Source organism: Octopus bimaculoides, chromosome 19 (genome assembly GCF_046866305.1).
Source record: "Octopus bimaculoides isolate indiv1 chromosome 19, ASM4686630v1, whole genome shotgun sequence".
In the NCBI taxonomy this organism is placed as follows: Eukaryota; Metazoa; Mollusca; class Cephalopoda; order Octopoda; family Octopodidae; genus Octopus; species Octopus bimaculoides.
Window position 1 is genome coordinate 37,781,944 of NC_142946.1, and position 27,318 is coordinate 37,809,261.

Below are 27,318 nucleotides of genomic sequence, written 5' to 3' on the forward strand. Positions count from 1 at the left end.
TATATAAACAATATATGCGTATAAATTACGATTAAACCGGATGAAATATGTCACAGGGAATAACATTTTTATGACCGCCCAGCAGTAACTCTATTGAGCTGAATAGATGTCAGTGATTGGTTGAAATTACAGAAATACAACAACTTTAACATGGAATAACTTGCGAATTCCTTTTTTTTGTTAAGAAGACTAAGAGTAAAAGATGTTTTATATGACACATTCTACCAGTGTCCCAAGTTTCAAAGTGTTTCGTTAGTGTTTCGTTAAGAAAATACTGGCGCCCCCGTTTTAAAATAGATCCATTTCAACTACCAGAAACAAGCTATATTTCATGTTTTCATGATAATAGAGAAAACCAACTGCAAATATATATGACTACAAAAGATTGGCCTGTTTACTACTCTCTTTAGCTAACCATGAAAAAAATGATACATGCTTTTGCCTTAATATAAGAACAATCTTATATAGTATAAATATTACAAATAATCGACTGCCATATCTTGCTGGTACTTATTTTAGCAATTTTAGAATGATGAATGATACAGTCTTTAATAAGAAAATTTCAAATTATGTTGAGCAGAGCAAACTATGTTTGAGTAATATCTTCAAACCTAACATACTAATCAGTCATGGTGTATGATTTATCTTATAAATTGTCCTCAACTTTATATAAGATTTTCTGTGAAGATTTTATTACTATATAACTGCAATATTCCAAGTGGTACAATATAGAAATAGCCATTTGTATGGGATACTTCTAAAAGAAATGAATTAATATGATGCATAAATAAATATTCATAAAAGGAAAGAGTATTAAAAAAATTGAAGATGGATTGCTCTCAAGAAAATTCAGTAGACGAAAGACCAGAATACTATTTAAAAATTATAGGAAGTAATTAAAATAAACATAAGACAGAAGATTAATCTTCATACTTGAAGCTTACAGAGCCATTACAATGGAAAATATACCAAATTTTCAAAATGAAATATTAGCATTAGTATTTAACTAGTAGAATAAACAAAAATTAAACAAAAAGAAAGAAAAAAACAGATTAGCAATATTAATAAACTGGTTTTAAATGGCTTTTGATTTCTTTGAAATGACAAAAATGTTTAATCTAAATTCAAAATATGTAACTACATTATTTAATCTCTCTGTGACGGAATTTTTGATCTACATCTCAAAACAATGACTGAATATATAATCAAGTGATAATAAAGATGTTTCTACTCCATTTGGTACCTTATTGACTATGTTGAAGCTGAAACATTGAATTCTGTAGCCTCTTGTTTCTGCTGCATCAGTGCTTATGATACTCTAAAGTTGACCAAAATACATATTCTTTTTAATCCTTGAGCCATGTATATATATTGGAAAGATCTTTACACTAATAGATATCCACCTAATTAATTCATACACTGCATAGTGCCTTTAAATTTCAACAATTTTCAACGAAGATAAAGAATTCTAAATAAGAAAGCATATTCAATGTTTCAGGAATAAGGATTGAAAGCTTGAAGTGAGCAATCAGGAAATTTGATTCTCTTCAGATGATGAGGCGATGACAAGTGATTGAGACCTTTTGTCAATTTCCTGTGCTTGACAAGACACCTCTAGTCATGGCCAGTACTAGTGACAGTAAAAGACTCCCGTGCTAGTGACACATAAAAGGCACTCACTATATTCTGTGGAGTGGTTGGTATTAGGAAGGGCATCCAACTCAAGAGACCAATCCAAAACAGACTGAAGCCTGATGCAGCTCTCTGGCTTACCAGTTCCAGTCAAAATGTCTAATCCATACCAACATGGAAAACAGACACTAAATGATGATGATGACAATGATCAAATTTGCACTACAGTTTGAGAACTGGAGGAGATTTTATGCGTACATATATGAGTGTGTATGCATGGTTGTGTCTCCTTATCTTCACATTGCATGATAGTTGCAAATGAGTGACTGTCACAGAAATAGGGTGTCTTATTTCCAGTCTTCTCTAAAAACATTTCACTGTATCTTATCTATTGTATGTATGTATGTATGTATGTATATGCCTCTTTCTCACATGCTTACATACACCCTTCCCACAAGCATAAATGCTGCAGTGCTTTGAATGGAGACAAGGTAAAATCTGCATTCAAATTAAAAGATTTCCTCCAATCGACTTCAAGAAGCTTAATTAATGATCATGTATATAATTATGGTGATTATATGAATTTTATATATAGAAAAACTATTTTATTGAGATATAATGAAAATTTAAGTTAAGACTCTAAATTTAATGCCGGAACATCATCATCATCATCATCATCATCATCGTCGTTTAACGTCCGCTTTCCATGCTAGCATGGGTTGGACGATTTGACTGAGGACTGGTGAAACCGGATGGCAACACCAGGCTCCAGTCTAATTTGGCAGAGTTTTAGACTGTGCTTATAATTTAAAGTCTGAGTGGCAAGCCATTAAAAAAACTATTGTTTCTTTTATGATATATTCCACCAACCAGTTAAAGGCATCTAATGAGATTCTTTAGAGAAACCATAGATTAGATTGTAAAAATGGATAGTGACCTATGAGTAATAACATACAGCAAAAGATTAAACCATTTTTAGTTTTGAAAAATATTTAGCCTTACCATAAAGTAATTCACATACATTTATAAATGGAATTCCATATGAATACCATTCTAGAGAGGAGAGGTTAGTATTCTAGCAGCAATGAATTAACAAACTACTGCCATATCAAATATGAGCTGTATCATCATAACCATGATAGTCATCATCATCTAAGCAGGTCAAATACCATGAATTGCCACCTCTGTCTTTTTTGGAATACCCTTATATACATTCACAGCATTTCTGTCAGTCTGACTCTTGATATTCTTCCATATAATCCCTGGTTTTAGCCTTTCTTCCTATTCATTTTACTTTTTATTAACAGTTGCTGCAAACCTTTTTTTTTTTCTAATTAAGTGTCCAAAATATTTTTGGTTTTTCTTTTTGATGGTGTCTCATAAAATTTTCTTAATTTTCATCCTTTTCAGTTCTTTATCATTGGTTTTGAGTTCTGTGCATGAAAATCTCAAGTCTTGCATATGCTCACATCTCAAAGACTTACTTGATAGCACTTTCATTAATATCCATGTTTTAGATCTATATCATAGACTTGACCATTTTAATAATCTTTTTCTGATTTAACTATAAATGTCTTTTTTTTATATTATTATAAATATATGACTATTTTTGGAAGGAATTTTTATGCCCTTTGATGTCTGCTTCATATTTCCTGCTTTCTACTTGCATATATCCTGCATATATCAACTTTTGTGTCTGCTCATTTAGATTACCCACCAGTTTTTTTGTTTTTTTTTTGTTTCTTGCTGATTACCATTGAACCTGTTTACGTTGCATTCATGCTAATCATGCTGATCTATGTGACCAAAATTAAAATTTTACATATCTAGCTCTGGTACACAAAAGCTTTAGTGGATTTGCTTTTCAACTCTGTCATTTCAAAGTTGATTAGATGGACTATATTTTTACAAAAAGAGTATAGTCAAATTCTTCTTACCTCTGTCACTAAACATTGGCTTATTGATTTCATTGACAACAATATCTGTTAATTATACCTATGTACATTCATTGACTGTAGTTTGCTTTTTAGTGAGGTTTTTTTTTATATATAGTTTAGTCAAGAAAGTAAGCGTTGTGCTGATTAAATCTTTCTCAAGGCTCTTAAAACTGATGGAAAGAAGAGAGGAAGATATCTTTAAACCAGAGACAATGGTTTCTTTTTCATATTTTCAATATAAGAGTATGGAAAAGATACAGCAGAGTGAGAGGTGCTTCAACTCTTCAACTAACTCATGAAACAGCATCATTATAGAGATTTTCTTAACTAGCAAAGGTTTCATTTTATTTTTCAGTTAATTACCTTCTTGTGTCACAGCTAACTAGTTTCACAAAGTATTTGCTTTCAAACTGATAAATCAATAGTTTATATTTCATTATCTCCACTGCTCATTAGTCGATGGCAAAGAACTTGACTGTCAAATCACTAAATAAAAGTATCCATTCTTTAAAGGTAGCATTGCTTACAACTTCGATCGCTAAACAATTTGAGTTTACAGATTGCATAAAAATGTTATTCTGTTATCCTTTTACTGGTTTAAATTTTGGACTGCAGCCATGTTGGGGCACCATTTTCAAGGGTTTTTAATCTATTATGTCAAACACAGTTCTTATTCTAGTACTCACTTGACTGATTGTGCTCGTATTGCAGGCTACTATAGCCTAGGCTGACTGATGTCTTGAGTGAAAAATTGGAAACTGTTGTTCTATGTTTATGCCCTATTACTTAGCATTTTAATACAGAAATCAATAAAATCACAAGACAAAATTAACTGCTAAGGTCAAAATGATTAACTGAAACTTATCAAGCTGGTGCCACACTATAGGTGTAGTCTGGGAGTGTGCAGGAAAAAATGCTTAGCAGCATTTCTTCTAGATCTTCATGTTCTAAGTTCAAATCCCACCAAGGTTAACATTGCCTTTCATCCTTTCTGACTTGATAAAATAAAGTACCAGTCATGTATTGGGATCGATGTAATTGATTAAACCCTCCCCTCAAAAATGGTAGCCTTGTGCCAAAATATGAAACGGTTACTAAAACAAGAATAAAAGAATAAATCAGGGTTTTATGCGACTTGACCCTGCTTCTTTTTAATTTAAATATACAAAGAAAAGGTTTTATAGAAATACAATGTAAATAAATAATCTTTCTTGTTAATTAGAAATTAGAAACAATATTCATAAATAAAGTAACATAAAATTTATTTACTTTTTTAATGAAAACAAAATTAAAGTGAGAGAAAAAAAAAGCAACAAAGACATTTTCTTCAGAATTTGTCTTTGAATTATCTTACCATTCTGTAGTTCATTTAAAGTATCATCGAGTGCTTCCAGTCTGAAATCCCCACAGGAAAAAGTCATAATGTTCAGGTATCTTTAACAAAAAGAAGAAAAACAAAGTTATTTCTGTGATAGCAACAGTTGATATAATGCTAATTATTAATGATGGCATTGATGACACCATCACCACCACTATGACCACCATTACCACCACCATATTAACAACAACAACAACAATAATGTTTTCTGCTATAGGCATAAAGCTAGAAATTTTTGGTGGATGGGGGAGGGGCTAGGTGATTACATCAATCCCAGTGCATAACTGGTACTTATCTCATTGACTCTGAAAAGATGAAAGGCAAAGTCAACCTCAGTGGAATTTGAACTCAGAATATAAAGAAGTACAAGATGCTGCTAAGCTCTGTGTCCAGTGTGCTAATGAATTTGCCAGCTCACTACCTTAATAGTAATAATAATAATAATAACAATTGCTGGTAATTACAAAATATGCTTAGGGGCGTTTTTTTCTGGCTCTTTACATTCTGGATTCAAATTCTGCCAAGACCAACTCTACCTTCATCTTTTCAGGGTTGATAAAATAAACACTAGTCAAACACTAAGGGCTGATGCAATCAATTGACTTACTCCCTTAAAATTGTTAGCCTTGTACTTATAGCAGAAAGAATTATTATTATAATTATTGTTGAAGATAGTATTTATTATTAATTCTTAAATTATTATATTCTGAGAGCAAATCTTGCTAAATCTTACTTTACATTTAGTATTTATTATTAATTCTTAAATTATTATATTCTGAGAGCAAATCTTGCTAAATCTAACTTTACATTTAGTATTTATTATTAATTCTTAAATTATTATATTCTGAGAGCAAATCTTGCTAAATCTTACTTTACATTTAATTATTTCAGTGTCAGTAAAATGAGTGCCTGTTAAATGTTGGAGTTGACAATATCAACTACATTCTTCTCCACAGTGATAGTTTTGTACCATTCATAAAAATAGTATCAGATAGATATATCTAATCTACAGTATTCAAGTATTTCCTCTAAGTGTCAGATCCTATAGAACCTTTGGGTTAGCAGATTCATTTACAGCTTTTTCTGATTCATTATTGCACTATTTGCCTGAAATGTTATAACTGATATTTTTCAAAGTTACCTGTCCAAATCAAGACAATTATCATGCCATCACTTACATTCTGAGCTAGTCATTTTACATCCTGCTCCATGATCACCATTATTTTTTCTGATACATAAATGATTACTTTTTTATTTTTTCCTTTTTCTCTCTGTCTTTCTTCTCTTTGTTTTCTATCACATAACTTTGTAAATGAATAATCTGGTATTTATTTTAATGGCCTACTAATGTTACAGTGCGTTTGTGCCCTAGGTGTCAGGAAGACACTCAGCCAGAAATGGAAACAAAATTGAAAGAAAATGATAATGAAAATAATAATGATAATAATAATAATCCATTCATGTATTTATTTATTTATTTATTTTTTTAAATACATATTTTACCTGTGAATTTGCATGTGTAAACTGGGAATGCATACAATGAGCTTCTCTGCCATAGGTGTACGGAAAACACTCAGCGAGAAATGGAAGAAAATTTGAAGAAAGAAGAAAAACAACAACAACAATAATAATAATAGTTGTTGTTGTTGTTACCATGCCAGCATAGAAGGTCAACATTAAACGATGATGATGATGATGATGGTGTTGCTGTGGTTTGTTGAGTTTTTGTCATCATGAAAATAATGACTACATATTTTCAACAAAAATCAAAAGTAGTGAAATATCACTCCTGGAAATGTAGAATATGCTAACATTTCTACATTGCCATTTGTTAGTTTAGTGATGTTCAAATTTCCATAAACTGTATTAGGCTATTAGAATATTTAAAAGAGATAGGTGAATTTTGATTTGCAATTTGCAATTTGCACTAAGCATCAAATTTTCTTTAGATTAGCATATAGGATTTAAAATACCTTGGGACACAACTTACATTAATAAAACACATCTGTATATGACTTCAAATGATTAACATGAAAAGTTTATAAAGTAGGAGCAACTGAGACACAATAAAAAAAAGTCAGCAAAATATTCATTCAGTATTTACCCAATAAAAACAAGTGAGTATCCAAATAATTGAGGGAGTAAGGTATGTAGGTCTCTCAGTTCATATATACTGAATTGTGAAGGCAACATAGTGTAGGCAATCCTCTGAATTCTTTCTATGTTGTTGTTTAGCACTAGACCAGCTCTCTGATTAACAACAACTGCAATCAAAGACATTCCAGCTGTAGCCATCCTATCTTTTTACAAAACTAGAACTACATTGTTTAATAGATCTTGGTTTTTTAAAAACAAGTTCCAATGTTTTGAGTTCTTCAGAATAAAGACAACAAAATGTTCGCATCCTCTGTGTTTGAGAAACATACTGCTACTGTCTTTTTGTTTAAGTTCACTGGAACAAGTAGAATTAGAAGCATTGCTCAAGGGTACAATACCTATGTAATATTAACATAATTACAGCAGTGGACTGGCAAAACATGTAGTGTGGCGAATAAATATAATTTGAAAATTATTTCATGCCCATCAAGATAGATTGAGTTTTTATCCCTCTAAGTGAGATTCAATCCAAGAAAACAATATTATGGCATTTATATTTAGCAACTTGGTTGTGCAAGAAGTAAACTTATTGAAATCCATTTTCAAGAATTGCTTGTGATTTTCAGTAGGAACCATTTCACTTTATTTATGTCACTAATTTCAAATAAAGCATAAATATCAAAACTTCTCTTCTCTTCTAAAATATATAATATTTAAGCTGAGTTAAAAGAAACCATGCTAATGACATGACCCTTCATTTCTCCACGATCTTCCTCAACCATGCATCATTCTCATGCAACCTAGACACCAAATGCCAAAGCTGCATTATCATCATGAATGGAGACCTCAAGAGCATCCTTCAGTCAGGCCATGCCAACTTTGTCTCTTTTAACAGCAAAAGAAAGCTTAAGCACTACACATATCAAAAATAAAAAAAGAAACAAAAAAACCACCACTATGGTACACACCCTCTTAACAGGAGTGGCACTCAGAGTTCTCATAGTTACACCAAATGCTGGCCTTACTATCACTAAAAATCTCTCCTAGTGAAAGTACAGCCATAACATATTTAGGATGACATCTCAAAGACTGGCTCTTCTCTTCAGGGCCAGAAAGTATTTTGGATGCCAATAGTTACTGACACCTTATTAAACTCACAAGAGACCCGCAATGGCCTATTCTTCCCATATTCACACAGAAATTCTGAGCTGCATTCAGAAAAATTCACTCAACTGATTGGCAAGTGATCCCTAATGGACATACTCCTGTTTCCAACCCAGAGGCATGCTGTCTCCTCCTTCAGTCTTTTCTGTCACTATTGTAATGCCTGCTCTTATACCTCCTCAATCAGGAACCACTAATCCACTTGTCTTTTCACCTCTTATCACTCTCGTTGTATCTAATACCACTCATCCCTATATTAATCACTGTTCTCAGTTCTTCTCCAGAATATAATCCATCTGGAATCTTCTCTTAACTCTTCTTTTCTTGCAGGTGTTGACCTTTAACAGATTAAATAGAATATTAACAGCATCAAGCTCAACAAACTCAGAGGGCCTGCAAAAGATATGACCACTGCCCCTGTCTCCAACCCCAACAAGTAAAAGAACTAAACAAAATCCCATAAGAAACATATATACAATAATCTCTTGCACAGTTTCTATATATCAAATTCAATAATAAATCATTGACTAAGCTGAGACTGTGATATAATACACTTGCTTAAGATGCGCAATGGCCCAGTGGTTAGGGCAGCGGATTTGCGGTCATAAGATCGCGGTTTCGATTCCCAGACCGGGCGTTGTGAGTGTTTATTGAGCGAAAACACCTAAAGCTCCACGAGGCTCCGGCAGGGGATGGTGGCGAACCCTGCTGTACTCTTCCACAGGCGGCGAGCTGGCAGAAACGTTAGCACACAGGGCGAAATGCTTAGCTGTATTTCAAATGCCGCTACGTTCTGAGTTCAAATTCCGCCGAGATCGACTTTGCCTTTCATCCTTTCGGGGTCGATTAAATAAGTACCAGTTACGCACGGGGTCGATATAATCGACTTAATCCGTGTTTGTCCCCTCTGTGTGTAGCCCCTTGTGGGTAGTAAAGAAATAACACTTGCTTAAGATGCTTCAAAATGAGATTGAACAGAGAACAACATGGTTACAAAATGAAATTTTTACCCACGTGACCAAGCCTTTGTTTTTCAAATTTCTCTTTTTCTCTTGTACAGCTATAATTTGAGTCTGTTTATGTATGTCATATCATTTATGATCAGCAGTGGCTTAAAATATTTCTGTGATGATTCGACATTCTTGCAAACTTAATGTATTTTAATGCTCAAATAAAATCCAAACAAAAATGCTGTACTAAATCTACTTTATATCACTGAATAAACTGAGACTATATAATTTTCTTAGAATAAAATTTCCTCTGCATTTTACACACCATGAATTTATTTCGTGCTGTTGTCGTTCACTTTATAAAACTCTGACGTCAGAAAATATAGTGTTACTTGTATAGCAAGGAATATTAAGAAAGCTTTAAAAATCTATGTTAAAATATGATTTATATTCTATACTCATAGTTCACCATCAAGAAAGAAAAAAATGTAAACACTCATAAATTCTGAGATCCGAAACATTAAATGTTTTAAGAGATAAAAATATATGCTATTTAAAAGTGATAAAATCAGATTTATAGATTCTGAAGATTCTAAAGATTTTAAAGATGGGCTGAATAATTAACGCTCTGGACTGTTTACTCTAATGTTCATAAGTAGGAGCTTTGCCTATGGCATTATGATGAACCATTAGGGAGAAAACAAAACAAAACAATTTACACTGCTTACTTCAATCAGCTCAGATGAAAGAGTTATTTGAATGTTAGGAAAGTACAAAGCTTGAAAACTATGCCATTACATAATCCTCGTTATCATCTCTGACATCATCCTTATTATCATTCTTACCATCACCTCCACCCCACAACAATCATCCCTGCCAACCATCATCATCATCAGCAGCAACCAACAAAAGAACCCATACGTGATTGCTTTCCTGTTAGAAATAAAAGCCAAATCTCTTTCAAATCATACCTTACCATTTTCAAAAGGGAAATCTCATTGATAATATAGTCCTCTAGGACTATAAATTAACTTGGAAGAATAAAAAAAAAAGGGTTGATCACTACAGCAATGCTTTTGATAATAGTCCTATGTAGTAATAGCTGACTTGGGGTTCAACCAAAAACAATTACCTCCATCACCACTAATGTTATTAACATCCTTATCTTTATCAGTGCTGCTGTTGTAATGGACATATTTCCATGGAGGTCTTGAATATAGCACCTTTCAGTGCATGTTAAGCTCTGTATCATGAACATGATTTAATCTTTTAAAGTCTAAGCTAACTAACCTCATGCAAAAGTCTTCTTTCACCTATCTCCATCACATGTAACTCTGTACCTTCATTTCATAGCATTGATGAATTTGTTGCATACTGACACAGAAAGAGAAGCGCATGCACACACACACACACACACACACAGAACCCCCCTCTCTATCTTTCTCCCCCGCACTGAAAACAATGTCCAAAACAATGATGCTCTCTCCACCTGACACAATCTAACTGCTGCCCTATTCTAAAGCCGTGCTGTCTCAATATCTTTTGTCTTCTCAATATTTGTCACCTGCAACATGGCAAGATGGCAGAATTGTTAGCACACCTGGCAAAATGCTTAGCAGCACTTCATCCTTCCTTACAAATTCCACCGAGGTTGACATTGCCTTTCATTCTTTTCAGGGGTCGATAAAATAAGTACCAATTGAATACTGGAGTCGGTGTAATTAATTTACACCCCGCCCCACCACACTTGCTGGCCCTGTGCCAAAATTTTCAGTCAATATTTGCCATCTCTATGTAACTTCCTACTACAACCAACACTACCACTTCTACTGTTGCTGCCTAAACACATTCAGTGCACATTCTTCTCATGCTTCCTCTGCACCACAGGATTTTTCTTTCTACCCAACCAGATAAGAAACAAAGGTAACCCCACTACAATTCAAAAAGACTAATAGGGATCTGTGTCAATGAAAATCAATTCAAAGAAGTTAAAAACAGAGAATGTTTCAGAGACAGCTTGTTTCTCTTCACTTTGTTCAGCTCTTCTCTTTTAAACTTTGTCCACTCTGGAATTCCCTTCCTGTCCACATTTACTTGCTGACCATCAAGCTATAAGAATTCAAATGGCATCAACTACAAGATCTCAACAACAATCACATTCATTTTCCCCAGTTGTATCTCTTGAGTGAGAGAAGGGGGGTTACTAAAAGAATTAATAGCAACTAACACTCACCTTACAGATTAACAAACAAAATTAAAATGTCAAACTAATTAAAAGCTTGCACTATGTTTCTGTCACTATTGAATAGTTGGCATTAGCAAGTGAATTCTACCATTAAAAAAATTTACAAAAACTAACTTCATTGACTCATGGAAATATCTGAATGTATGAAAGAGAGAAATTTTTGACATGTCACCTACTGCAGTCATTGAACTGATAATTAATCCTCAACAATATGGTGGTGATTAGAATTGGAAGTGGGTTCCATAAACTACCAAAGTCATTGGGTCATCACTAAAGTGAAAATTAAACTCATGTTAGGTTTTATATGTATTCTTCTCCAAGGCTCTATGGTAAAACTTGAAATAAGTAATATTACAGGTCCAGAAAACATTATCTAGTGTTACTTTTGTTTACAGTATGTTTTAATCATACGTGTTTGATTAATGCTTAAACTGTTTGTGAGTTAACTAACTGGTGATGCAATACTGAGGGCTGTTCCAACATTCCATGGACACAACCAGCTGTAACTGGGTAGAAATGGGATTTATCATGTAGCAGTGTTTTCTTTTTTTTTCTCTCATTAGTGAGAAAGTTAATTTTTGACAAAGAAAGATGTATGGTTGAATATTGTACTTTGTTACATTGTTTTTCAAAGGTTCAATTGAAAGAGGAAACAAAGCCTTTGGAACCCTTTTCAGAGCCTTCATGACTGTGGGAGAAAAGAAGTAAGTTTTTCTCAAATGCCTACAACAGAGTGGGCGCTGCTAAAAGCTCCTAAGGGTCAGGTAATGGTGTTAAAAAGGCCAGTGGATGAAGTCTACCACCTGAGAATGGGAATATTTTCTCTATACAGTTTCTATCTACTACCTTTCACTCAGAAAATTTTGGTTGGCCTGAGGCTAGGGCTGAAGAAACTTGTCCAAGTTGTGAAGCAGTAAGACCAAACCTGAAAGCATGTGATTGCAAAACAAACTTCTTGACTAGACAGCAACAGCTGTGACTATTATAGACACCTTATATTATGAATTATAGTAGAATGTGAAGTAAGATCAGCGAGGTAGCAAACTACACACAGTAAAAGTATTCAGTTCTGTGTTTCATTTTCTCAACCACTGAACTATCAAATTTTTGTAGATTGAGGAAGTATGTACAATCCTGGATGGCTGTTTATCCATCTAAATAAGTATTATAAATTGATTTCTTACATATTCATAAAATCTTGTGATAGAAAAAGTGGCAAAATAATAATTGGGTGAGTTTCACGTATTTTTTTCTCTCTCTTTTTCTGAAGATAATAGTGATGGCAGGGATCTGAAATAGCCTCAATCAGGAGTCAAAACCCTGTTACCAACTTTCTTTGCTAAGATGCTTATCTAATTTCTTTGACAGAAACCAATAGCTATGAAATTGCCAGTCTGATGAAAGAAAATAAAATCTTAGCTGTAGTTTTGACTGACATAAAAGAATTGAAATAAACAAAAGAGCTAAATTTAAATTGGTTGAGAATTTATATAGGAGACCTGATGATGATGATGGTGATGACAACAGCAATGAGGATAATGATGACATTAATAAAAAGAAGAAAGAAGAGTAGGAGACAAAGGAGAACTGAGGAAATGATAGCAACACTGATGAAGATGAGGATGCTAACTTTTCTAAGAATATAAATAAAAAGATAAATTAAAAAAATTAAACAACAAATAAAATTAATTTCATCTCTAGTCACTTATTTCTGTGTATCTCCTCAGGTATTACTGCCAGTTACACCTGCATCTTATAACATTCATGTAATCCACCTCTTCAATATGAACTAATTATAAAAGATACCATCCTTCTCACAAACCCTTCTTGCCCTTTTCTATCTAGCAATACATGGATCTGCTTCAGTTAGTGATGGTCACAATGCCTCTACTTCCAGATGCTTCTTAATATTATTGATATTTTTATCATTGTCATTGCTTTCACCACCACTGCCACCATTACCATTACTGCCTTAACCAGCACTGCCGCTGCCAGAGACACTGTTGCTGCTACACTCCTCACCACCACCACCACCACCACCACCACCACCACCGCCACTGTCGCCGCCGCCACCTCCACCATCATCATCATCATCATCATCATCATCACTAATATTATCATGAATTTCTCTTTAACACTAGCATTTGCATATTTAAGATATAAAATCAAAATACATCCATTTAAATCAAAGAATATTTTAAAATCTCTGATGGTACATATAGATGTATGTATGTACATGTAAAATAAGTATATTCATGTATGAGTATGAGTTGATGTGTGACTAAATGTTTTTGTATAACTATATACAAAAAAGAACCAAAAAAAAAAATAATAAATAAAATGTAGATTATGCAAAATACAACTTTTTTCTGTCAGATTTAAAGTAAATCAATGTTTCAGAGTAAAATTTTATTTAAAAATAACTAAAAACTACTTGCTTCAACATATTTACAATTTTTTTCCAAGCAAAATTAAAGGAATTTTATATTCCCTGGTGATAATCTTTTTATATAAATGATTCATATTAATTCTTTTTTCTTTTTCTTTTTTTTTTTGATAAATTTATTTGGAAAATTTATCTAAGTTATGAATCTATGAGTAAACATTTTATCCCCTTTGAATATTCATTCAAGTAATGGGTAATGAAAATCTAAACTAAAGACTGAAAAATGGTTCATTATTTTCATTGAAGAACACTATGCTGAAATAAATAATAAATAACATTTTAATAAAAAGTAAATTTAAAGTAAGTTCCCCAAAATGTATTTTGACTGAAACATTAAATGCTATGGTCTTTTGTGTTATGTTATAGTAATAAATACATAAATAATAATTTCAATTGAACTGTAAATAAGTGAAATACATAGAATATAAAACTTAAAGTCTAACTCTATAAATTTAACATAATACTGCTTTAGATTTCAAATTATGTTTGGGACATAATATTTTACCTTTATATTAGATACATAAGTTGTTTACAGTGAAAGAAGTTGGAAACTAGGCATTGCTCTCCTTTAGCTGTTGAAAAATTAGTGTACAAAAAGAAATTGGAATTATGAAATTTTACAAAATAAGATGTTCAAGAAATATGTGTTGATGATAACCTGTCCAAATGAGAAACCAAGAAATGACATACTTTCAGTCAGTGAACACAGTGATCAATATGAAATGAACAGTCATTGAGAGCATGTTCAAAATAAAAGGACATTTTAAAATTGGATAAAGTAAGGTTATTAAAAAATAATTGGATAATTATTTCATCAAATAGGGGCCAAAAAAATAACAAAACTGGTAGGAACAGACACAGATACAAAATTATATGATGTGACTTTTATAATACAGAGTATATTTTAAATAAAAAGAGATCACTAATCTCTCTAGTGGTTGCCTTGTTCTCTAAGATAACAATGAGTTTAACAATGTGCAGAGTTGTAGCAATGAAACTATGCCAATAATGTCACATCTTGCTTTATATAGGGTCATTCCATAAAATATGCAATTTTTTTATACTACATTTATTTTTCAAAATTAAGTTCATTTTTTTTTTAAATCTAAAATATACTTTTTCATTTTCTACAATGCTCTTCCATCTATCTTGTAGACTTGCAAGGGCCCTCTTACAAAATTCACTTGTCCATGAGGAAAAATATTCCTCCAGTATTGTTCTGACCTTGTCTACAGAATTCATATTTTTTCTGTCCAAATGATTTTGAAGATTGCGGAATAAATGATAATCAGATGGGGCAATGTCGGGTTAATATGGTGGGTGAGGCATTGTTTCCTATTCAAACTGCTCCAGCCTTTGGAATGTCATCCTCTCTGTATGTGGCTGAGCATTATCCTGATGGAACTCATAAAGCTAAATATGTCGAATATGTTCCTTTGTCACTTTTATTATAGCTTTGAAAGAATAACTGTTAAAGTCGAACTGCACTCTTCAAAACTTGTGCTAAGAGTAAGTACAAGGTAAAATTACTACCTGCTTTTATAGCAAGATGATGCAAATAGTTTTCAATAATGGATGTGAGAAAGAAGCCTATTTGGCATATTTTGATTTATGAGTTCAATAAAGGCAACAACACAATGGAAAGTGTGAGGAATATTAATGCAGTATATGGGGATCAGACAATAAGTGTAAGCCAGTGTCAATGGTGGTTCCAGAAATTCTGAGCCAGAAACTACAGCCTAGAAGACAAACTTTGTTCTGGAAGATCTATAGAGCTCGACAAGGATGCCCTGCAAACCCTGGTGGAACAAAATCCAATCGTAACTGCTGAGGAACTAGCAGAGTAGCTTGAATTTGGTCATTCAACCATTCATCAACATCTGCATGCCATCAGAAAAGGCAGCAAATTGGGTCAATGGGTTCCTCACAAACTTTCCAAGTCTAATTGCATGCAGAGAGTGAATGTGTGCTCTTCTTTGCTGCCATGTCTCACAAATGAGCCTTTTTTGAACTAAATAGTGACTGGTGATGAGAAATAGGTTCTCTATTAAAATGCCAAATGCTGAAAACAGTGGATAGGGAAAGGAGAAACACCAGCACCCCAGGCTAAAGAACATCTTCACCCACGTAAGGTGTTGTTATCTGTTTGGTGGGATATAAAAGGTTTAGTCCACTTTGAACTTTTAAACCCAAACTAAACGATAACAGAGGAGATCTACTGCGAGCAGCTTGAGTCAGTGCTAGAAGGAAAACAACCATCTTTGGTTTCATGACAAAGGGTGTTCTTTCATCAGGATAATGCTTGGCCACATATAGTGAGGATGACATTCCAAAGGCTTGAGCAGTTTGAATGGAAAATGATACCCCACCCACCATATTAACCAGACATTGCCCCATCTGATTACCATTTATTCTACAGTCTTCAAAATCATTTGGACAGGAAAATATAAATTCTGTAGACAAGGTCAGAACAGTACATCCATAGATACAAGCATATGTATAAAAATGCATGCATGTATATATGTATGTATGTGTGTAACTAAGTATATGTATACATGCAAATATATGTAGGGAAGAGGGGGTCTTGTTGATAATTAACCCTGCTTTCATCAACAAACTTATGAGTAAAGGTATCCTAGCCATGCCATCTGGTTTTATTTATTTAGCTTTTGAAGCTGGATATGAAGAGATACATCATCTATTTTTAAGACAGTAGGAGGTAATTTGATGGTGGTTTGGCTGATATTATTAGCAAATAGAATAACCATATAGTGGCTTCAATTATTGACACACTGTATAAATCGGTGCCCTTGTGCCACAAATAAGATATTATTATTTCAAAGCTTTACAGCCATGTAAATACCAGCATGAAATTGAATATATTTGAGAAAAAAAGAAACAAACAGATCCAAAAACATTTGATTAGCTGATATAGAAACTGTTATTGCTTAATTATAATTTTTTCCCTCTTTTCTGTTCGATAATTTATTCAGAACTTACAGATTATAGTTATTTTGATAACAATAGACTAGAAATATCAAATGCAACAGAAAAAGCAGCAGTGTGTTGAGAGTATTTTCTAGCTTATCACAGCTACATAAAAATCACTTAAGTGAGTCTATTCCCTCAGGGGGTTTATTTTGGTGGACTACCAACATTGATATAAAAATGGGCATTAAGTTGTAGTCAGAGAAAGCCACAAGAGGAATGCTTTCACACCAAATCTTGTTAATGGAAACAGTATTAACTCCGATGTTTGGCATTGATCAATGTTCTCTAGCAAAGTATAACCTATCACAGGAGAGTTGCAATCACAGCAGTCAACATTAACAATTGTTGATTGGATAGCAGAATACAATCTAGCATGTTGTCAGCTTTCTCACTCACTATGCAACAATTTGATAATCCATCTTTCTAATCATATAGATTCTGCTAGTATCTTTTTTTATATGCTCACCTTCAACATTATCTATACAATTTATCTTTTGGGAAATATAATACTTTTTCCTATTAGGTTCTCAGAGGTGAAAAAAAATATTTAGTGGATCTTTTTGCAACTTTGCTACATTTTTAAAGGTGTTCTTTCACTATAGCAATCATATTGTATTTTATGTACTTTACAATGTGTGAATTTGATAGTGGAAGAATACTGAAGTGTCTATAGAGTTGCAATTTCAAATTTTGTAGATGTTTAATGTTTATTTTCACTTTATAGCTTGAATATTGCATCTTGGAAAGTGGTTTTAAATTGAAAAAGAAAAAAAGTCTGTGAATGTAATTTCAATTTGTGTTGCAAGAGAAGGAAGTAGTGTTAGAACAATTCTGATAAACAGCAAGACACATTTCCTTCTCTGATTGGTATTTTCAATAAAAGTTATAGTGATGAATAAATGTAATCTCATCACACACACACACGTCAGCTGTGTACAATAAATAACTATACACTACAATATGTATTGAGTACTTTTTGTCCCGTTTGTGAAAGAAAATATTTATTACCTTAAAATATAATTAAATGAAACGGTATTCAAAAAGTGAAAAAAAATCATAAAAATTACTCTCCATGTTGAATTTAAATTATGGAATTTCACACACACTTACCAACCTACCCTCCCGCTCTCTGTCTCTGCCTGTCTGTCTATCTGTCTGTCTCTCTCCCTCTCTCTCTCTCTTTGTTCTCCCAATATATATTCACACATCTATATATTTGTACCTATGCCCTCTCCTCTCTAGCCCCTCTCTCTACAACTCTTTCCTTTGTGTGTGTGTGCATGCATGTGTGTGTGTTTGCATGTGTGTGTAGCATTTATTTACTCATTGCCTGCTACCAAGCTTAGTATGTGCATCCATCCTGTACCTCTTGTATTAACTCTTTCTGTATTTCCCTTTTACTCCCTTCCTCTCTTTCTATATGATGTAAACTATGACTGGAGAAACCAACCAACCAACCTTTTATATCATTTATTATTATGTAGAAACATTTAATGTTCATTTAACATTTAATTAAGTGAAACTTCAGACTATTCTGAGAATTCATTCAACTATGTCAGTTATTCCTCAACTTGTCTGATGGTGCATTGCCAACTATGAGTGGCTCTAAATAAGTTTCTCAAACTTCTTGAAATTCGTTTTGAGTATATTGCTAAACTTCCAAATGGCTGTTCCCTCTCTGATTGCTTATAGAGCCTTTGATTTGCTTCTGCTGTAAATCAAAAGCCCTACAAACAATGATTTTTTGTTTTCTATCAACATTATTTTAAGTGCAAAAATTCCATACTTTAATTGCAATTTTCAGTTATGTATTTGACCTATAAAATTGTTTTTGAGCCAGTTCAAAACTGACATATGCTCTGCTGATAAATCAATAGCCAAGGTATCTCTATTATACTCTAATGGTTAATAGGAATAAATACAAGGGTTAATATTTTTTTTTACTTATAATGAAAAGTTGACATTTTTATAACAAGGAATTAAATCCATTGCAGCAATATACTTTTTCATATTCTAAGGTGAAAGGAGTGCCCTTTTAATTCTATATTTGGAAATATTTCTTTGATTATACTTGATGTTAAAAGTTCAAAATACAATCAATTTCAGATTCATAGTGAATTCAGTTTGTTTGAATATGTAACACAGTGTTTGCTTGGTACATAATCGTAAATTTTTCATATAACTCTACAAATTTTTGAATAAATATCAATTGTTGTAGCCAACTTGTCCGTCTAAATAGCAAGATTCTCTTTTCTTCAGGATCCACCATATTTGCATATTTGCAAGTCTACCAGATAGATGGAAGAACATTGTATAAAATGAAGGACAGTATATTTTAGATTAAGAAAGAACTTTATCTTAATTTTGAAAAATAAAAGAAGTATAAAAAAACTACATTATTTATGGGATGACCCAATACACACACACACATATGCTTGTTATTGTTTGTCTATGGACATATATGTCGTTAGGGCAGCGAACTAGCGATCATAGGATCGTGGTTTCGATTCCCAGACCGGGCGTTGTGAGTGTTTATTGAGCGAAAACACCTAAAGCTCCACGAGGCTCCGACAGGGGGTGGTGGCGAACCCTGCTGTACTCTTCCACAGGCGGCGAGCTGGCAGAAACGTTAGCACACCGGGCGAAATGCTTAGCCATATTTCAACTTTCTCTCACTCTTACTTCCTGTTTCTGCTGTGCCTGTAATTCAAAGAGTCAGCCTTGTCACACTGTGTCATGCTGAATATCCCCAAGAACTACGTTAAGGGTACACATGTCTGTGGAGTGCTCAGCCACTTGCACGTTAATTTTACGAGCAGGCTGTTCCATTGATCGGATCAACTGGAACCCTCGACGTCGTAAGTAACGGAGTCCCAACAACAACAACATGGACATATATACATACATGCATACACAAACATACAATGTATATATATATGTCTGTGTGTGTGTGTGTATACTGCTGTGTCTGGGGAGAGTCATTCTCTTTTAGTGCATTATAATTTAACACACACACACCAGTGAAATTTCCACTCATTTACTTCTTTATTTTCTAGAAAAATAAATAAGTAAATGAGTGGAAATTTCACTGGTCAGTGTGTTAAATTATAAGGCACTAAAAGCGAATGACTCTCCCCAGACACAACAGAATATGCTTCAACACATGAACTCACATAAAGAATCTTGCAAACCAAATCCAAAAACGAAATATATATATATATATATATATATATATATATATATACTGTTGTGTCTGGGGAGAGTCATTTTCTTTTTGTGCCTTATAATTTAACATACTCACCAGTAAAATTTCCACTTATTTCTTATTTTTCTTTTCCTAAAATTTTCGTTGCATCTTGCACCAAAAACGATGTGTGTGTATATATATATATATATATATATATATATATATATATATATATATATATATATATATTTGAAAAGATAAATATACATATACATCAAACCACACACACAATCATCACAACTGTCTCACAAATCTATATTACATATGACCATACATACACTCTCATAAATAACTTTATAGAATCATTTTCTGATCAATAGATGTAGGTGATTTAGATAAGAGACATCATGATAGAGGCAATGTGTTGATGATCTGTAGAAAACAGAAAATGGTTTGTTGACAGTTTAACAACAGCAGTTTGATAATTATTCAAGATACATTGCTCAAAGATTATTATTTTAATTTGTGAAGAACATTTAGTAGATACCAATCAGTTTTGTGCCTAGAAGTGAAAATATCAACCAGTATAATTTATGCCAGATTGAAGCTATTCTTGAGGAATAACTTGATAGTTTAAAAGATAAGTCCATTCAGAAGAAAAGCAGATATATTTCTATGTCTGCATAGGTATATGTAATTCAGTGTTGTATCATGCATGTATATTATGTGTGCATGTGTCTCTACCTATATGATCATACACACACATACATAGTATATATTTGTGTATGTGTGCGTGTAAGTGTATGTGTGTGTATGTATGTATAAATGTGTGTGTGCATATAAGTATGTATATATGTGAACGCATATGTGTGTTGTGTTTGTGTACATGCATGTGTTGTGTATGTGTGTGTGTATATACATCATGATGATGATGATGATCATCATCATCGTTTAACATCCGTTTTCCATGCTGGCATGGGTTGGATTGTTTGACTGAGGTCTGGAGAGCCAGGAGGCTGCACCAGGCTCCAATCTGATCTGGCAATGTTTCTACAGCTGGATGCCCTTCCTAATGCGAACCACTCCAACAGTAGTAAAACCATTATCATCATCACCATCATTATATTCGTTTCAAATGGACAGCAGTTTTGCGGGAGGGGCTAAGTTGATTATATCAGCCCTGGAAAGACGCATCACCATCCTTAAGATTAACATCTATTTTGCTATGCTTGCATGGGTCAACGGAGAATATCATGATTTTACATCCATTTTCTATGCTGGCATGGTGGGTTGGACAAGTTGTCAGAGTGCGAGTCATTTCTTATTGGCATCTCCTGCTGTCCCACAGACTTGTGCTCATACCTGTCATTTGGTTTAGATTCTACAGATAAATAAAGAGGTTGTTAATCCTCAGCTAGGCAATATTACAGACTTACAATCCTATGCATTCTCTGTTCGTTTTACAGTGTCTGCCAGGTGCATTTGTCATGGCACCAGCACTAAAGATGTCTCAATCATCAATCATTCTAGACAGTGTGTGAGGAGGGACTTTTCTACAATAGCACCAGCTCAGGGGTCATGTGTCTTGTACACAGTAAATGTAAAAAGTACTCAGTAACCTCAGATGTATTCTTCTGATCAGGTGAGTTAGGAGGGAAATAGGAGAGAAAGCAATGACACCATAAAGGCCAGAATGGATTAACAAAAGGGGGCAAGTGTGTTGGTGTAGGTTATATTTAGTAAATTTAGACATATTTTGTTCAGGTGACCAATGAGGGAAATAAGAGAAAGAGGGCAATGGCACCCTCTTATACTATGGCATTCTTTCATCTCAGCTCCTATCAATGAAAGACTGCAATTATACCGGTTTCACACATGTATATGCAATCTGATACCAAATCATGCACGAGCTCATTTAACGCTACCAATACACATGAAGTTGACACACACAAAGTCAGACTGCACACTCTGCACACAAGCAACACTGCATGCAATTCAAACTTACTTGGATATGCACCTGTATACTTGTTGTCTTGTATATGTCACCTCAGATTCCCTCTTCTGATACCTATGATCTTTCTGACCTTGCATCACATCCATCTGTATCTTATACACTTTAGATTCATCATTCACAATTCAAAACATTGTTCAATTTTCACATAATGCACATTTCTCTAAGTTTTCCTGGAACCATTCATTTTTGAAAATTCACGAAAGCAGGGAGTGATGAAGCAGATTATTATATGGACTCTTAGCCAGGAATTGAAACCTTAGTCTAGATTTTTCTGTGAGCTCCTTTCCATTGTTCTTGGCATTACCACTTAGCAGTTTATAAGAGTCAACTGTCATACTTAGATAAGTCTTATCATTTCACTTAACATCTTAGGTTAAATTTAGTTCAACTGAAATAAACACACTCTCTTCTTTTGCTCTCAAGACTTCCTTCTAATTTCCAATGTGTCTTCTACTATAGTTCAGGCCAACCAAAGGTGTACGAATAAACTTGCTGAGAATGAAAACAAAGCAGTCCATATATGGAACCTGATGCAACTCTGATCAAACCATCCAACTCATACCAGCATGGAAAACAGATGTTAAAGGATGATGATAATGATGATGACATACATACACACACACACACATGCATATATATATATATTCTGAGTGGTTGGCGTTAAGAAGGGCATCCAGCTGTAGAAACTCTGCCAAATTTAGATTGAAGCCTGGTGTTGCCATCCGGTTTCACCAGTCCTCAGTCAAGTCGTCCAACCCATGCTAGCATGGAAAGCGGACGTTAAACGATGATGATGATGATGATGATGATATATATATATATATATATATATGTTAAATTCAAATTACAATAAACTTAAAGGCAACGAGCTGGCAGAAACGTTAGCATGCCGGGCGAAATGCTCAGCGGTATTTCGTCTGCCCTCTACGTTCTGAGTTCAAATTCCGCCGAGGTCGACTTTGCCTTTCATCCTTTCGGGGTCGATTAAATAAGTACCAGTTACAGACTGGGGTCAATATAATCGATTTAATCCGTTTGCCTGTCCTTGTTTGTCCCCTCTGTGTGTAGCCCCTTGTGGGTAGTAAAGAAATAACACATACATACATACACACACGCACACACACATACATACACACACACACACACACACATGTTAAATTCAAATTACAATAAACGTAAAGAAACAAATGAAGTTTGCTTTTAGAAGTGTTGAGATGTCTAAGAAAGTTAAAGAAGTGATTTTAAATTCTCAATCGCAGGATAATTCTAATAATATAACCTGAACAGGATAAACTACCCCTATTTTTGCAGAAAGAACTGTAGGGGGTTAGCTACGCTTCTATTTTATTATAGTTTACAAATAACAATAAATTTATTTAAGTAGAATTTGGCTAATTTACTACTTTAAATACAGAAAACAAGTAACTAATTCGACAAACTTAGAAATTAGCTGAACAGTTTTGTACAATAAATTTAAAAGATGAGAAACATACAAAGTGATAAATTAGAAGAATTGGAATTCTTTGCCAAAATATTTTAAGTAAAAACTTTCTTATTCTTTACTTGAAGTAAGAGTTTGTCCTTTACTTTTCCAGGTTTATAATCGTAAGAATATCACTTTCCATGTTGACATTTTTCCATGTAATAACATTCCTCTCCATTATAAACATTATAAACAACCACATGGTCCCGGGTTCAGTCCCACTGCGGGGCATCTTGGGCAAGAGTCTTCTACTATAGCCTCGGGCCGACCAAAGCCTTGTGAGTGGATTTGGTAGACGGAAACTGACAGAAGCCCGTCGTATATATGTATATGTGTATGTGTGTGTCTATATGTTTGTGTGTCCGTGTTTGTCTCCCCAACTTCGCTTGACAACCAATGCTGGTGTTTACGTCCCCTGTAACAGAGCGGTTCGGCAAAAGAATCCGATAGAATAAGTAATAGGCTTACAAAGAATAAGTCCTGGGGTCGATTTGCTCGACTAAAGGCGGTGCTCCAGCATGGCCGCAGTCAAATGACTGAAACAAGTAAAAGAGAGAGAGAGAGTATTTATCTCCATTATCGTTTTGTTTTCGTCCAAACAATCGCAGTGGAAGGAGTTTATTCTCTTTTGTTTTTTAAAGGGTTTAGGATCGAGAGAATGAGCAATAATAAATACCAGCAATATGATAAATACACTCACCTTTGATAATGAAATACTGATAAAAATGAGTTGAAATAATATTTTATGTTTAAACTTTGATGGATTGTGTTGAAGAACAAAAGAAAATGATTCAGAAAGAAGAACTGAATAAAGCAGACGATAATTAAAGATCGGGAAAAGTCGGAAGTTTTCGGTAAAACACGGCGTCAACGGAAATATTTGATTTTTTAATTTTCTCCCTGGTTATGAAAACATTCGCGTGCAAATTAAATATTTAAAAGCTATGAGCAAACCAACAGGATTTGCTAGAAATAACAGTCAAAACATTGCTTAAAACAGACATTTATTAGTTAAGAACGAAAGTTTGTAATACACTCAGTGACTTTATAAAATATATGATCTTTCTCACATCTCCTTCTCCACATAAATTCACGAAGATAAGAGTCAACCATGGAACGGTGTGTCCCACACCGGCGTTTGTTTCTACGCTTTAAAGATGCCCGCATGCGCAACACCTTTGGTTACTATGGAAACAGTTATTCGCCACGATGAAGTAAGTGTAAAACACTCGCTTCTGATTGACTAAAATACCAAAATTTTTCAAATTTTAAAGGCTAATAACTTTTTAATTATGAATCTATAGGGAAAATTAATTTAATTTTCATAATTAGCATGCAAAACTTAATCCATTTACCAAATTTGAAAACAATTAGAATAAAATCGTAAACAATGACGAAAAGTCATAAAGATAGGTGGATGGACTACATTGCAGGTCTCGGTACGCTGTCGAAAGCCTCCCCCAAGTCCCAGAACACAGATGCTACTTGAAGATACTAGTTGTTCTTCTGTTGGTGACTAAAACTAATCGCAATGTTGGAAATCTTTCGTATCTTCAGTAAATATCTCAGGATCGCTTTCGTTCTTCAGCCTTTACCCTTCCTCCGAGCGAAAGAAATATCTCGAAGTATTTTCACCGACGTCCTAAAGATTCTGCCATCTTCGGGAATGCTTTCTGATTTGTTCGACAAAAGAACCAGCTTGAGACGACAGGATTAAACACTGTCACAGTAAGGCAAAATAAGAAGAGCGCCAGATGAAGTGCTTTCCGCTATTTAGTTACGTTTCGTTTAAGTCCTGAGTTCAAATCCCACCTCGTCGACTTTGCTTTTCATTTTTCTATAGAATATGTAAAATAAGTAACCTTCAAGCACTGAATGTCGATCTAATGAAACTACTAATCCTTTCCGAAATGTTTTGCCCTTGAGATTATTGTTTAGAAATAATTAACCGTTAATAGAATCTTTTTCCATGGCAACGGGAGAAGCAGAAACACCCAAATACACAAACTCTAAATAAAGAAAAGCAGCTAAAAAATTGATAAACCAACCCTAAAAGCATAACTTTTGATGAAGATTATAAATTCGGAAATTTCCTCAATCAGTTCGACAAGTGCACGTTTATCACAGAAATAGGAAGAAAGAGATTTTCTTTTTCTTAAAAGAAGAAAGGAAACAAAATTACGAAGGGGTGAAAATCAATAAAAGCAGACGCTAGATTCCTTGCAAGTCTGACATTTTTCACTTTCATAACAGTGAAAACTATGGGGAAAAAGAAAATTATTATTTGTTGTCGATAGATCGTCAGGAATCTATAAGTGTCAAATGAAGAAAGAGAAAGGGGGAGAAATATATATGTGTGTGTGTGTGTGTGTGTAAATATGTGACAATTATTTGGTAGCCATGATAAAACTCCGAGTTTCGGATGTCGGGGCGGAAACCCACGCCGCTATCTCTTCAGTTATCGGGCCATCGAAATTAAAAAATGCTATGAAAATGACCGCTATTAAGACAAAGGGAAATTGCTGTGTGATTGACCATTATTTAGAAAAAAGAGCTATTAGAATGACCGCTAAGTGAGGGGAGAGAGTAAAGGTAAGGGAGTAAAAATGTTCATAGTATTCGCGTAAGCGCACCAGTCCATACATACACATGCGCGTCCGTACACCCACGTACTTGCGCCTATATGTATATACTCATCCACCCTCACTTGAAATACACACATGCTCACCCACACATTCGCCAAAAAATATATACATACTCGCATACACGCTCGCACACGCACACGCGCGTACAAAAAGGTTCACACACACGTCTATATACGCACATGCACAAGAAAAAAACAGGACTAAAGGCAAAATACAGAAAAATGTGTAAAAAATAAGTAATAGAAATAAAACACGTCTGTATACGCACATACTCGTAAGCACGCACACACACACACACAACCTTTTCTGTTGTTTACTTATTTGTTTTCGTATATATATATATTCGTTTGCGTTGCCCAGAGGCTTAATGCTTTTAGCTTAAGCCCCTGGTAGGCCGGTTTAGTATCGGAGATAAGTGGGCGAAACTACGTGGACATTCCAGACTCCGCCTGAAGAGGCAAGTGACTGCGAATGATCCATGTCTCTTGTTCTGTCCTATTTGTCGTTGTTCTGCTATCGTCCTTTTTTGCTGCAAGTTGTGTTTTGACGGTTTCCGTTTGTTGTGTTTTTTTCTCTTCTCTCTCTCTCTATTTATATATATATATATATATATATATATACATATATATATATATACATATATATATATATACATATATATATATATACATATATATATATATACATATATATATATACATATATATATATACATATATATATATACATATATATATATATATATATACATATATATATATATATATATACATATATATATATACATATATACATATATATATATACATATATATATATATATATATACATATATATATATATATATATACATATATATATATATATATATACATATATATATATATATACATATATATATATATATACATATATATATATATATATATATATATATATATATATACATATATATATATATATATACATATATATATATATATATACATATATATATATATATATACATATATATATATATATATACATATATATATATATATATACATATATATATATATATACATATATATATATATATATACATATATATATATATATACATATATATATATATATATACATATATATATATATACATATATATAT

General features: G+C 33.4%; 1 protein-coding gene across 7 annotated transcripts in view; it reads right to left on the reverse strand.

Annotated features, from left to right (window-relative positions):
* Positions 1–27,318, reverse strand: part of LOC106867251 (uncharacterized) — a 422,507-nt gene that overhangs the window by 95,094 nt on the left and 300,095 nt on the right. For all 7 annotated transcript variants that reach the window (XM_052974912.2, XM_089337498.1, XM_052974910.2 and 4 more), the window contains one exon: positions 4,924–5,003. In XM_052974912.2, the coding sequence (XP_052830872.1) occupies positions 4,924–5,003 (80 nt within the window). The remainder of the gene's footprint in view (positions 1–4,923; positions 5,004–27,318) is intronic.